The sequence below is a fragment of the Lotus japonicus genome, chromosome 1, assembly GCF_012489685.1.
Source record: "Lotus japonicus ecotype B-129 chromosome 1, LjGifu_v1.2".
NCBI classification, from domain to species: domain Eukaryota; kingdom Viridiplantae; phylum Streptophyta; class Magnoliopsida; order Fabales; family Fabaceae; genus Lotus; species Lotus japonicus.
This window is the reverse complement of record NC_080041.1, coordinates 22,605,048-22,620,056: the sequence shown is the minus strand read 5'-3', so window position 1 is coordinate 22,620,056 and position 15,009 is coordinate 22,605,048. Positions and strand designations below refer to the sequence as shown.

Here is a 15,009-nt window from a genome sequence, read left to right as displayed (position 1 = left end):
TTATAAATATTTTTTTGGGCATACACCCTTATTTTGAAAAATAATATGGAGGGATAAGCCCCTGTCGTTACCTTTACTTGACGTTGACGTGACATATTTTAGAAGGACCTAAAGCAAGGAAACATGATTTTAAAGGACCTAAAACTCAATTTTTATCATGTCTTAGGTCCCTCTAAAATCATGGTTCTTTAGTTTAAGTCTCTCTAAAGGACGTAAAGTGACGGCAAATACTGAAACCTCAGTATTATTTTGCATTTAGGGTGTACACCAAAAAAAAATAGAAGGCCTAAACCAAAAGACTCTGATTTTAAAGGGACCAAAAACATATTTAAGTCAAATATTATTAGCATGATCAGATTCTCTTTTCTAAAAATTAATTTTGGCATTCAAAAGCTATCTATCGTGGTCTCTCCTTAAATTGATTCAATTGATTATGTCTTTAAAATCAATTGTAAAATAATTTTCAAACATGCATGATCAACTTTTTTTTTTCAGAATCAGTTTAAAAAAATATTAAAGCTACTTTTTTTTTTGTTATCTCAGAAAGATAAATTGCAGCCTCTAGGATTGATTCCTGGTCCTCCCTCACCCAACTCATATGTCCCCTAGCTCTTATCATTCAGCTATCATGCATTCGGGACATAAATCTTAAAGCTAACTAACTTATAAAGATTCCAATTTTTTTTCCTGCATTTGGAATAAGAAGATTTTCTAAACATACACTGTGTGATACTCAACATGGCATGCTCCATGCATTCATGAGTTTTGTTCCATGTAACCTAATAAAGCAGATATAAGGGGACAAATCAAATGTTACACGTTTTTATTAGGCAAAAAGTATAACAATTGGGTCGATCAACCATATTTTTTTATCTTGGAAAGAAAAAAAACGTTCAACCATATAAATTGTTTCATTGTTCTGTCTGTTCTTCATTTTTTATTTGTAAATCCTCGGTTCTTTGTCCCTTCGTAGATGAAGCTTTCAAATGCAGCTGTCAATTAAATTTGAATGCTGTTTGTCTGGCTATCTTGGAGCTTGGAAGTTCAAATTAAATACTATATAATAAAAAAACGCGTTCACATTTATCCAATCCAAGGAGAAAAAGTTTTGAAACATTCACGTTCATTCTCCTTTCATCCATTTTATTTTTTCATCTTTTTTTTTTCCTTTTCTTATATCACAACAATAATTGTATATTTGATCTTCACCTTATTTCATGCTGAATGGGTGCTCATGTGTATCACACCACATCATGCCCATAACATGAACCCTCATCTCGTACCTAATTTCTGCTTATTTCATTATCATTATTATTACTCTTATTATGCTTTATTAAACTTTTAGTCCCTTATTGGACTATATGTGATTTTAGTCCTCTTGGTTTATCAATCAGCTCAATTTTTTAATTGTCGCAAATTAAGTCAATCTATCATATGATTTCACTTAAAATTGTAAAATATTATCTTTTTTCCAGAAAAATCTTCACAAATTGAATCATTCTACGTTACTCCATCAAACATCAGTAATCAAAATATTAAATGTCATACTTAAAAACAACCCCAATTTTTTACCTCTTTAAACTCTGACCTCATATCATAAAAGATCATTTTTTTGGTAGATATCCTAAAAAATATTCAAAATTGATAAAAGATTATCCAACTTTTTACTTTTAAAATTGCATCATGTATCAAATATATTATAAAGCATAAAATAACTAAAAAGAGAATAAATATTTAACAATTTTATGCACATGAAAATTAAGAGAGACAAAAAAAAAATTAAAAGTCAAGAGATTTTATTAGCTCGAAAGAAAAATTAGGGGAACCAAAATCACACCACACAACAACAAGGGGCCAAAAATACACATTTATTATTATTATTATTATTATTATTATTATTATTATTATTATTATTATTATTATTATTATTATTATTATTATTATTTTGGTGAGTAAAAACGTGATAGGTTGATGCTGATGTTAAGGTTCGGTGGGCTCGTGAACCATTCATTTTGTAGCTGTTGAGTCCAGAAGGCACCAACCATATGTCCCAATGAGATTCCTATGTACAAATGATAGTATCATGATTCAATATTTGAAATAAGAAACGTCAAATATCATTAAATCAAAACTTTATCGTTATATTGACCTCAAAAAAAAAAAAGACATTCAAAAAATTTCAAACTAAAGTCACTTCCCTAGCCGTCAACATGAAGCAATATTCCTCGTGGTTGTGACAGCAAATTTCTCCAAAGCTATTGTCATACTCAATATTGATCTTCCTTTCAGTACCATTATCACAAAAGAAGCATTTCAAAAAGTTCACCTCAAGTTCATGACATAAAGCATTTGAGTAGGATTTATAAAATTTTTCAAATACACATATAGAGAGTTGGTTGAGTTGAGCATGACAGAGTTTTTCGTATTTGACATCTTGCAGATTTAAGTTTTATTCTTTGCAGTGAGATAAATGTAAATATATTGTAAGTGTTTTTTGAACTAACAAAATCATCCCCTACTTTAAATTATGTTATCCCATTTTTTCTTAAATAAATTTATTCAAAAAGTTCTTTTAGCATAAATGTTAATTTGTTTTTACAACTTGAAAAACAAAAGACAGAAATAACAAAATTTAATCGTGATAAAGAAAATCACATTAAGAGGAATTTTTCTAAAGAAGAATATTCTTTTAGAAAGTTTGTTTAACCAAAGTATCTGTCATCGCATTACGCTCAAGATAAAATATAAAATATAAGAGATTAATTTCTATGTATTTACCGTGTAAAAGTAGAGCTTTGTACACTGTCAGTGCATAGAAATTAATCTCAAGAGATAAACAATTCAATCCCAACTTATTACTTCTCTAACCTTAGATTAAAGTTTTGAAACCAATAAGTTTCAACATCTCTATAAATGTTCATTTGATAAACACTTATTAATTAATATTAAATTTCATCATTACTTGCTTAAACTCATGTTCGGTCACCGTCCTCACCAAGTTCTAGCCAATAATAATATTTAACACAAGACCAAAGAAAAAGGGTAAAGTGTGACCCACCATCATGTGCTAGCTGGGAAATATAGGAAAAACCAAAACAACATAAAGTGTCCCCACTACAACGTTCGAATTTCGATCCAAACTAATGTCTTTTTCAATTAAATAATTAAAAAAAAAGCCAATTTAAATAGCAAATAAAATAAATTTAAATCCCCCACTTTGTTTACTGGTCATTTGGTCCAGTATATTCTAAACTACGTGGGCTTTATTTTCGGACCAGTCAGTGAATTTTCCCTTTTTTGTTAATTACTTAAGTTGTCCCTGCGCTAAAAAACGGTGCCGTATCACAATCAAATATCATTAATATTAAGTAATAAATAGAAAAATATAACTAAAAATGGAAAACTATTATTAATTAAATTCAGGATCAAGTAGTAAATATTTTGACAGCTGCGTTAGGATTATAATTTTATGACTCTTTCATTTTTAGTATCTATTTATTATTTATTACAAAATAGAATCTTACCAAAAAGGAAAAAAAATATCTAATTTGTTTTTCTTAGCCCGGTTATCCATCGCTGACAGCCGTGACTAGCTGACTAATCCCTTCATCGTGAATGCTTGTACAAAACGGTAAACAGCCGTGTACAATATGTCATCCATAAAAAAAAAAGCAAACTAAACAGATCAGCAGAACAACGCCTAATCGAACCAAGTGAATGACAAAACTCGACAGGGGCAAGGACCATTTTCGAAAATTGACCTGAAGCCGCAACCCTAAGGAGACAAGTCTGTCAACACACATATGAACCTCACGCGGAACGTGACAAAAACTCACACGCCAGATAAGATCCACCGTATTTTAATTTTATTTACGCTTTAATTTAATAAAATCATAATTGGGTGGTTTTATGGAAATAAAGAAAGAACCGCGTTATACCCCACCAAAGAAAGAAAGAGACAACTGTTAGCAGCAGCAGAGGAAGAAGAAGAGAAGGTTTTTTTCACAGTCTCAGAGAGAGAGAGAGAGAAAGAGAGAGTGAGGGTTATTATACAACAACAAAGAAAGCTTTTTGAGTAAGCAAACCCTCTTTTTCTCCCTCAAATCTCGCACCCCATTACCCTTCTCCATCTCCCTAAACTGATTCCACTCTCTCATTGTGAAAAACCCTTTTTCTCTGTGTAGTCAAAAACCCTCAACTTCCATTCACATGTCACATTTTTTCTTCTAAAACACTTCCACTGTGTGAGAACAAGCTTTGTCCTTTTTATGTATCACCTTCTCATTTTGTAGGTTGTTCTGCATTGACAGGTTGTTTCAGATTTGGTGGTAGGGTTAGTGATGTTCACACAAGGCCTTGACAAAAACGCTCTTCGCTGGGTTGGAGAGGTAACTTTCACCCCTTATTTTGATTCCCATTTCTCAAATTTTGATCTTTTTATGGTATATCCAAATGGGGTTCTCTTGATTTTCATTAATAGTAGTAAAGTTTTGATTTTTTTGTTTTTCTGTTGGTGATTAGAAGTTTGGATTCACATTTGTGAAGTTCTGATTTTGTGGGTTTTTTTTAGTTTTGATGGTGATCAGAAGGAAGTTCAATTCTTATATTAGTATTTGTGAAATTCTGCTTTTGATTTCGTTGTTTTTCGTTTGTGAGTAGAAGGATGTTCCATTCTCAAGCACAACATTGAGATCTCGCAACGATCCCATCGGTGCGATGAAGAGTGGTACTGGAAGAGGGTTTGGGCTGCCGCCGCCAGCGAAATTCAGAAGTGGGCATCTTCCTGCGAATGCGATTCCTGTGTCGACGGTTGAGACTGGCGATAGCTGTTCGAATTCTGATAATGATGACAGCATTGGTTCTGAGGAAGAAGTTTATGGTAGCAGATATTCATTGGATTCGTCACCTCAAGATCATAGAGCCCCCAACGGTGCTGCTAGGAAATATGAGAACCTCACTCAAAGGGCGTCCCGGTATGGGAGTGAGTATACATACTCCGAGGTCAGTTCTTCCAGGGAAACCCTGGCTGGCAGACCTGGTGCTGTGCGGGAAGTGTTGATGAGGGGGGCTTCAAATGGAAGGCAAAGTGGTTTCACAGAAGATGATTCATCGGATTCTGCAGCTAGCTCGGAATTCTCTTCTACACAAGTAGGAAGTATCAATGGCACACTGCCAAGAAGTAGAGCTTATGTGTCAGAAGGGTATACTTCTAGTGTGCCTTCAAGGATGAATGTGCAAAGTGCAGCAGCCAAGGTATGGAATGTAGATGTGATATAATGTACTGAATTGCATGCCGATAAGGTGAATGCATACTGCCAAGGACTATACCTTGATAGATTAGGAAGGGATATTGCTAAAACTGTTATCTGGAGCCCTTCTCATACATAACTTCCAAATAGCTAATTTAAGTATTAAAGTTTATTAGTTTCCAGATAGGGATAATGAGGCTTCTATAATTGTTACAATAAAAGGTTACTAGTAAATCTTGCATTTATATTTTTTCGAAGATAATTTTAACATTCAAATCTTCTTATGGAACTTCGGATGGTGGTAGAAGCTTTATTTTTTTCACCAATTAATACAGCTTTGATTTGATCATCAAGACTTATGCTTACAGTAATATAAAAGGTTATATTTGATAAGACAGATAGTTGCAGTGGTCACCTACTATTTTTTTATGAGCAGTGTTTTCTCTTCACTCTTCAGCCATTATGACCTACTAGTTTTTCTCATTTCTTTTGGATTTTAAGTTCTTGCTTCTTTTTCTTTACAAATGAAATATCTTGGCTGACTAAAATTAGCCTAGCTTCCTGATTTTTTCTTTGAAAATCCTCAGAATGGAAGAGTATCCGGTGATGAAGACGATGACATTCCCAGTGCACCCCCATTTTGTGGTTCTACTCAAGAGATCAGACCAACACATGATGAAATTCCCACTTCTAGAACACATACTACTCCCAATAAAGCAGAATCAAGTACTCTGTCTAGCGATAAGATAGCGAAGCATGTTGGAAATGAGAGCTCTGATCAATTTGTTAGGTTAGTACACTCTTGATTTCCTCTTAAAAATTCACAGTTCCATGTCACTCAACATATACAAATTTATATCAATTCAATAATATCTTAATCTTGATGTCTATTTGTTCACAGAACTGCCACTGGTTCAGAGGCTGCTGCTTCTTCAAATTCACAGCCACCTCGTCTTCCATCATTTCATGCAAGGTATATCCTTTTTAATTGTTTTGGATACTAATATCCTTAAGTGTGGGCTAACATTACTATGCAAATTCATTTCAGTGCTCTTGGGCCATGGTATGGAGTGATTGCATATGATGCTTGTGTGCGTCTTTGCCTTCATGCTTGGGCAATGCAAAACATGGAGGCACCTATGTTTTTGGAGAACGAATGCTCTTTACTCAGGGATGCATTTGGGTGAGTTAAGACTTGAGATTCTTCCTCCACTACTCTTTCCTCCATTCATGTGTTATATAACAGCTTAAGCATTTTGAGTATTTTGTCCTAGATAGTGACTTCTGTTCTTATTGGATTCTTTTTTTTTTTCAATTTGTAGATTGCGACAGGTGCTATTACAATCAGAAGAGGAACTAATGGTGAAGTGCAATATAGAGCCTTCAAGTGAGGGTGTTGCTCCAAAACCCAAAAAACTTATTGGGAAAATGAAGGTGCAAGGTAATTTCGGATGTTCTCTTTTACTGTTCAAATTATTTTACTTCCACGTGGTGATTCTTTGTTTGGCTTATAAAAAAAAGTGGTGATTCTTTGTTGATACATTTTTTCACTTTGCAGTACGTAAAATTAAAGTTGGCTTGGAGCCTCCTACTGGCTGTAGCGTGTCATCGTTGATGACACATAAAATTAAAATGGAATCTGTGCGATACCACCTCTCCAATATGCAGTCAACACTATCTTCTGGATGGCAAGCTCTCAAGAAAGTTCGATTTGCACCACGTTTGCATGCAAATGGTTCCCTGGCACGACAAAGCTTGGCATATGTGCATGCTAGCACTCGCTACATACAACAAGTGTCTGGACTCCTTAAGGCTGGTGTTACAACATCTCTTCGCAGCAGTTCATCGTCCTATGAAGTTGTGCAAGGTATATGAAAATGCAACCTGCACTATAATTATTAATTATTGCTACCCATGCATCAAGGGGAAAATCATGGGAAAACAATTATTTTCTGTCTTTCATTTGTGATCATTTAAGAAATATCTAGAGTAGACATCTTCCTAACTTAAGGAAGCTGTTTGGTTGAATTCAATTTTGGCCCTCTGTAAGACTAAGTGACTAACTAATGCGCTTGGTTTTTATTTTGGTCGTTGGGTGTTTCACACCTTACAATTGAACCCGTGACTAATATTTCATTATCCATCCCTTCATAACTGTTACGATTTTGGTGAAAAAATTACATGTACTTCTTTGGTGTTGTTAGACTGACTATTCATGACATGTGATACATTTCAATTGTTAGGAGCTTAAAATTTTATTATAACTAAATTGTACAATTTTATCATAAAAGTGGTCTTTAAACTCTTGCGGTTGTACTTCTTTGTTATTGTATCTATAGATATTGGCATAAAAGTGGGATAAAATAATGCTGATATAAAGATCCTGGGGTTCAGTTCTTACTGTGGTCTTTAAGCTCTCATTGTGAGGCTTCTGGCATGCCCTGGCCTTAGAAAGGGCAACCTCCCCTCCTCCTTAACTTTTTATTGCCACAATAAAAGAATTGCAGTGTAGATTAACCTAAACCATGGTGTTGAGTTAGTTCTTTGAAGCTATTCCTATTGCAATCTGGAGTTGTGGAATTAGTCTCCTGCACTGCAATTTAAGGTTGCCTACAGTAGACCTGTGATGGTCCAACTTAAGATGAACATTTACATATGTAGACATATAGTTATTGCTGAGATTGATAGTTTTGTCATGCCCTTAGTCATTGGTAAATTTGGAGATCTTTGGTTAACTTTTACACATCCTTGTTTATTACGTGTGTCTATGCAATTCATGATATTTTAGTTATAAATGCCTGTGTTATTCTCATCTCACTTATTAAGGTTTTTACTTTAGCTTGTTTCATTCTATTTATTATTCTGCCTATGCTTGGCATATCATCAGAGACGTACGCGTGTTATTTAAGACTGAAAAGCTCAGTTGAAGAGGACGCTGTTAGGTTGCAGCCTGGATCTAGTGAAGTCCATGTGTTGTAAGTTTTTCCCCATCTTTCCCATCTTTTATGATTGTACTGCCTGAGTATATTTCTGACTACTTTACAGTTTTCCAGATAGCCTTGGAGATGATTTGATCGTTGAAGTTCAAGATTCCAAGGGGAAGCATTTTGGCCGTGTTCTTGTCCAAGTGGCTACTATAACTGAGGATCCGGTAATGTTTTATACTGTATTTTTTTTGGGAGTTTGCGGTGCCTGTTTGAGTTATGATCATTATAAAGGAATTCATGTTCAATCTGAACGCAGGCTGACAAAGTACGTTGGTGGCCTATATATCGCGAGCCAGACCATGAGCTTGTGGGCAATATACAACTTAATATAAGTTATTCAACAAGTGCCGATGACCATAGTCACCTTAAGGTTCGCATCTATGAATATTCAGTATTTTTTTTTAACATGTAAATTATACCAGCGAGAGCCTCAAATCTTGTGACCTATCTTTTCTAATAGCATGATCATACAATCATGGGAACATATAAAACTTGGTTTTCTAGTCTTTCTTTTGTATATTGAAAAGACTGAAGCTACTTGAAGTTAGAAAGGTAATCATGCAGCATGATAATTTCCCAGTGCTTCTTGTATAGATATTTTAAAGTTATTTTTGGGAGTCTGTTAAGATCTCTTTAACTGAATAATACTTGAATCACAACAAGCCATTAACTTTTTGGGACATAAGGTACTGAACTGCATTTTGTGTTAGTAATTTGATTTTATGCTAATGCTTTTACCTTCATGAGATATATCTATTGCATAATTGAATTCACTGATACAATGTAACGATTTCAAATTATGGGTAGTAGGTTTTCTGCCCTTTCAACCCCCTTCCCCAGTCAGATTTATCCGCAACAGAAAACCGAATAAAATCTGTTAGATATAATTATTCCTTGACAACATATCAGCAATGGGAATAGAAACTTGTAGTATGAGTTTTATGTTAGATTATTCATTTGCAAAAATCACGTTATCTAAATTCATTCTGAGTTTCATAATCCATTGTCCTTCATATACACTTGTCTCTTTTTTTGTGGTCTCAGTGTGGCTCTGTAGCAGAGACAGTTGCATACGACTTAGTTTTAGAAGTTGCAATGAAACTTCAGGGCTTTCAGCAAAGGAACCTATTGTTACATGGTCCATGGAAATGGCTTTTGACAGAGTTTGCATCATATTATGGGGTATCTGAGATATATACCAAGTTGAGGTAGTGTGAAGTTGATGTGCTACAGCTATTTTCTGCAAAAATATTTAATTCATTTAAGTTTTTTCCCAGTTTATTACATTAGTGTTTCTCATTATGTTCTACTTTAATAGATACCTATCCTATGTCATGGATGTGGCTACACCAACAGCAGATTGCCTTAATTTAGTGTACAATCTGCTTGCTCCTGTTATCATGAAGGGCAATGGCAAGACTTCTTTGAGCCACCAGGAGGTATCATTGACTTATTTTTTCAAGTGATGTAACTTTAACTGATCAGTGCAGTCCACTTTTGTAGCTTTTCTTAGTTCTTTGATAAAATTAACTGTATAAATCAATATACTTGAACTGATTGTATTGTTGTAATTTGTTTACTTTGAAATATATTCTTTTGTATCTTGTTAACATGCTATGCTTTTTGGCTTTCTCATCAGAACCGAATACTAGGAGAGACCAAGGATCAAATTGAACTGATATTCTCTATTGTCTTTGAGAATTACAAGTCACTTGATGAATCATCTTTCTCTGGCATCATAGAGGTTTTCAGACCAGCAACTGGTCATGCAGCACCTGCGTTGGAACCTGCTGTTAAACTTTACAAGCTTCTTCATGATATCCTATCTCCTGAGGCCCAAAATGCATTCTGTCACTATTTCCAGGTGGGAGGGACTAGAGTTTTTTCATGGTGACGATTGCTAATTGAATTCACAGATCTGTTTAATTGACAACCAATTGATTTTCCCAGGTTGCTGCAAAAAAGCGGTCCCGAAGGAACCTCAGTGAAACAGATGAATATATTACGCAGACTAATGAAGGCAGTTTGATGGATTCCATGACCATGTCTACTGCTTACCAGAAGATGAAAACCCTATGCTTAAATCTTAGAAATGAGATCCATACTGATATCCAGATTCATAATCAAAATATACTTCCTAGGTATTCATTTCTCAATTCATTGTGTCTGTATTTAGTTTGTTAGAATTTTAATTGGTTTTGTATTGTTTCTCATATTGAACTGTGCTTATCTGTAAATATATGTTGTTGTGCACCACTTCTCATCTATAAACGTGGCTGTCCGTACATAAAATATCTGTCATTCTATTCATTATTCAATAATGACTACATAATGGAATACATATCTATTATTGCATGGCTACTTTGATGACAACAATACACAACGCAATTGCTATCTGCTTCATGAGAAAGTTGATTTCTAAGCTTTCCAGTTTTTGAATGAGTAATATCATATTGATATATGGGTATTAGATGATAATATGCCGGTATGTTATTTCTTGCCATGTCTAGTGGCTTGTGCTGAAGTTCTTCTCAATGAAATAATTGAAGTTGCAAAATTTGATCTTGATTCTGATCTAACTGTTTGAAGTTAACAAAAGAAAAGCTTGCAACCTTGCATTACAGCTGATAAGTGACTGAATTAGCATATATGAACAATACCAAATAGCTTGTTGCTTAAGTAGTTCTTAAAGGATAACTTGGACATGTAAAGAACATGAGGAATGTTATGTTGAAAGAATTTCACTTTCATCCTTTTTATTGCTTGCTTTTCGCTTTAACCATGTCGAGAATTGTATTCACATATGACTGTATACTCCTCTTGGTATAATGGTTACTTTCCTCATAAGAATCGTCATGTGAATTACTTTGATGCATTTCGAACATATATGTTGTGTTAGTTTGTCAAGCTTCTACTACAAGCTACTGTAGTAGATTAAAACGTTAAAGGTTCTAATATAATATGGTTCAATATTTCTGCAGCTTTGTAGACCTTCCAAATCTTTCTGCTGCCATATACAGCACAGAGCTTTGCAGTAGGTTACGAGCCTTCCTCGTATCTTGTCCACCAACAGGTCCATCATCACCTGTAGCAGAACTTGTTATTGCTACATCTGATTTTCAAAGAGATCTTTCAAGCTGGAAAATTAGGTTAGTTTATTCTACTGTTAGTAGGACACTCGAGGTGTTTATCCTAAGTTTTGTAGTGAACTTATGAATCCCTGCTACTAGATAATTTAACCCACTAACTTCTTGAATTTCCTTCCAGTCCTATAAAAGGTGGAGTGGATGCAAAAGAGTTGTTCCATTTGTATATTCTTGTGTGGATCCAAGATAAACGTCTATCTTTACTCGAATCATGCAAATTAGATAAGGTACTTACTTTCATCATATCGCATATTTGTCATAGTCCCTTTTGTGTATCATTATGACTTGGTCATTTTCCCTTTTGTTAATCATTGTTTTGAAAAACCTTTTGAGGATACTTTAAAACTAATCATGTCTTGGAATGCATCCTTTTTGTTGTGTTTTTGCAGGTGAAATGGTCTGGAGTTAGAACACAGCATTCAACTACTCCTTTTGTTGATGACATGTATGAACGTCTGAAGGAGACATTGACAGACTACGAGGTCATCATTTGCCGCTGGCCAGAATATACCCTGGTTTTAGAAAATGTATGTCAGATCTTATTATCAATTTCCTCATACTGCATCTTTCTTTCTTAACTTTTTTCCCATAAATTTCAGATGTCATCAATTCCCATTTTCATGCTTTCATCTTTCTAATTTAGTCAACCGGTAACCTACATATTGAGAATCTATTTTACATTGAAATTTGTGCTACAATGTAGTATCGGTAAAAAATACTTGGTATTTTGGCAAGAGTTATTCCCTTCTGTTTAAGAAGTGTCTGGGGTAAGCAGAAGCTCATGTAATTAGTCCATAGTTCTTACTACAGTAACCCTGATACAGTCATTAGTTCAACTTGAAAATTTTACATTTCAACATTTCCATCATCCTGAATGCATTATTTATTTCATGATCCTGAATGCATTATTTATTGTATTAAATTAGATCAACAAAAGATTGCAGAATTCAAGTTAGAATTTTTTTAATAAATTATGACAGGCCATTGCTGATATTGAGAAGGCCATTGTGGAAGCTTTAGACAAACAATATGCAGATGTTTTATCTCCTCTCAAAGAAAGCATGACTCCTAAGAAGTTTGGGCTTAAATATGTCCAGAAACTTGCCAAACGCTCTACATGTGCCTATGTGGTTCCTGATGAGGTGAGTTGAATTTCTTAAAATTTATTTGTTCTTTGGGACATGAATACACTTATTTGTTCTTAATCTTATGTCACCTTTTTCAGCTCGGAATTCTATTGAATTCTTTAAAGAGAATGCTTGACATCTTGCGTCCCAGGGTAGAATCACAGTTCAAGTCATGGGGATCGTGCTTGCCACATGCTGGAAACACAGCACCTGGTGAGAGACTTAGTGAAGTGACAGTGATGCTGAGAGCTAAGTTCAGGAACTACCTTCAGGCTATTGTGGAGAAACTTGTGGAAAATGTTAGTAGCTTTTTAAAAGCAAATTTATTGTTGATATTACCACAATATACTTGATGCCCTTGGTAAAATCATAATTAAAGCTATGTTAGGAACACCAAGCACTTTTGTGACCTACCTCCCAACGTGTGGACATGATGAACTTCACCTATGAGAAAAAAGTTTTAATGTCTGCTAAGACTTGTGTGGGTAGAGCAGTACTGCAGCCGGGATATTTATATACATGACATTATGTTTCTTCTAGTATTTTGTAACTCATCTTTCTAGTAATACTAACTAGAAATTGTATATACAATAACAGGATATTACTAATGTCCATATAGGAAAATCAAATTGTGATTGCCACTGACTTGGCTGGTTGTTGAGTTCCTGTTTCCTTCATATTTATGTAGTGCAAGTTATATTAAATTTGTTTTACTCATCTTTCTTGCATTTTTTTGTAGCCTATTGTTAAACATAACACGTGTATGTTAATGTGACCCCTGATATCCATCTTTTATGTTGTTCCAGACTAAGTTGCATAACACCACCAAATTAAAAAAGATTCTCCAAGAGTCCAAGGAAACTGTGGTAGAGTCTGATTTAAGAAGTAGAATGCAGCCACTGAAAGAGAAGTTGGTTGATACCATAAGTCACCTTCACAGTGTCTTTGAGACTCATGTTTTTATTGCAATATGTCGAGGTTATTGGGATCGTATGGGGCAGGTAAATTTACTTTCATTTGGATTTCCTTACTTTGCCTCGTAACATATTTGGATTAGCTGGTTGTTTAAAAAAATTGTGTTTTCTTTTCTCTATGCCTTTCCAAGAAGTTTTTGATTATATGTTGAATACAGTATGTCATAATCCAGACATATTTAGATGTAAGACTCTGTCATTGATTGCATATTATGGTATTCTTTCTTTGACAGGAAATTTTAAGTTTCTTGGAGAACAGAAAAGAGAATAGATCGTGGTACAAGGGTTCAAGGGTGGCTGTTTCTGTAAGTAGCTAACCTCTGCTTTATTATTTAACAGTGTTTTTTTTTTGCACATAGGGATGAAGAATGATAAAGAAGTTATTTTATTTTTATATATTGCTTGATATCAGAATTGCATCAGTTTCTGTCCGTGAGATTTGAGGTGCCAAAAGTACACATTGCGGCTGATTGATTACAGTCAGTAGAGTTGTCCTATTGTTGATTATCGCAGTGGCAATAAGACCTCACCATTAATTTCTAAATGCAAGTTTGGTTATATTTTTAGTTTTTTTGGGTATACACACCCGGTATCCGGTCACCCTTCGGATGCTGACTATTCCGGATTTGGGATTTAGTCACAGTTAAGGCTCTTCATCCCTCCCCCTAGTTGTATTGTGCGGGGAACGAATCTGAGAACTCTTCCCGCACACTTACCTTGTGTTGCCAACTTAGTTATTGAAGTTTCAGATGGCTTTTTCCTCTTGCTTTGCCTTATTTTATGTGCTGAATAAATAGGCTAGTGATTTCTGACTTAAAGTCATCTATGCAGGTTCTGGATGATACATTTGCCTCACAAATGCAACAGCTTCTAGGAAATTCATTACAAGAAAAAGACCTGGATCCTCCTAGATGCATCATGGAAGTTCGTTCCATGCTTTGCAAGGATGCTGCCAACCACAAGGATAATAGTTTTTACTTTTAGGCAAATACATGTAAATATCATGAGAGGGAAACGGGTTAAAAAGATAACAATCAATGGTGGTCACCCAATTTTGTAGCAGGAGCAAGCAACTCAACTGCTCATAGGAAGATTAATGTGCTCTTCAGTGGGAATAGTGTCTTCTACCAGTACAAGGTATATATACAGTAATTGATTCATTGTATTACTTGGGCAGTAATATATAGCTTTATTAATTTTTTGCATTCTCTCAATCAAACCTTGGCCTGTTTGTTAAGAAATGCAGTTCTAACAGCATTCATATTCTGTTCAACATGTTCTCTGTATTCTAATCATTAGGTTGTGTCCAGCATTACTTGATCCTAATCACACGATTCTTAATTAAAACAGACTCACAATTCTATTATGCCTTCATCAAAACTCTTATATTATGGTGAGTTTGGATAATCTGTTAATTAAGCGTTTATGATAAATAAGGCCATCATAATTAAGGAAATAATTACAAAGAATAATATCTATACAAGTCACATTTTTTTTGATAGGAAAAATCTATACAAGTCACATAA

General features: G+C 34.5%; 1 protein-coding gene across 1 annotated transcript; it reads left to right on the top strand.

Moving 5' to 3' along the window:
• The first annotated feature begins 3,944 nt into the window (after nt 1-3,944).
• Nucleotides 3,945-14,778, top strand: LOC130734157 (uncharacterized). The gene is made up of 23 exons (XM_057586485.1): nt 3,945-4,075; nt 4,311-4,388; nt 4,660-5,253; nt 5,837-6,039; nt 6,151-6,222; nt 6,298-6,432; nt 6,572-6,690; nt 6,808-7,116; nt 8,137-8,224; nt 8,295-8,400; nt 8,493-8,606; nt 9,281-9,444; nt 9,555-9,675; nt 9,876-10,100; nt 10,187-10,377; nt 11,218-11,385; nt 11,504-11,609; nt 11,772-11,909; nt 12,363-12,524; nt 12,608-12,808; nt 13,316-13,510; nt 13,717-13,788; nt 14,315-14,778. The coding sequence occupies exons 2-23, from the start codon at nt 4,341-4,343 to the stop codon at nt 14,465-14,467; spliced, it is 3,684 nt and encodes a 1,227-aa protein (XP_057442468.1). The 5' UTR covers nt 3,945-4,075; nt 4,311-4,340; the 3' UTR covers nt 14,468-14,778.
• Nucleotides 14,779-15,009: the final 231 nt, after the last annotated feature.

Bases quoted from the DNA above. Each gene is read 5' to 3' on its own strand.
- LOC130734157 (XM_057586485.1), top strand. From the start codon at position 4,341: ATGTTCACACAAGGCCTTGACAAAAACGCTCTTCGCTGGGTTGGAGAG. The intron at 8,225-8,294 runs GTAAGTTTTTCC...ACTACTTTACAG, and splicing joins TCTAGTGAAGTCCATGTGTT to TTTTCCAGATAGCCTTGGAG. The intron at 13,511-13,716 runs GTAAATTTACTT...TTTCTTTGACAG, and splicing joins ATTGGGATCGTATGGGGCAG to GAAATTTTAAGTTTCTTGGA.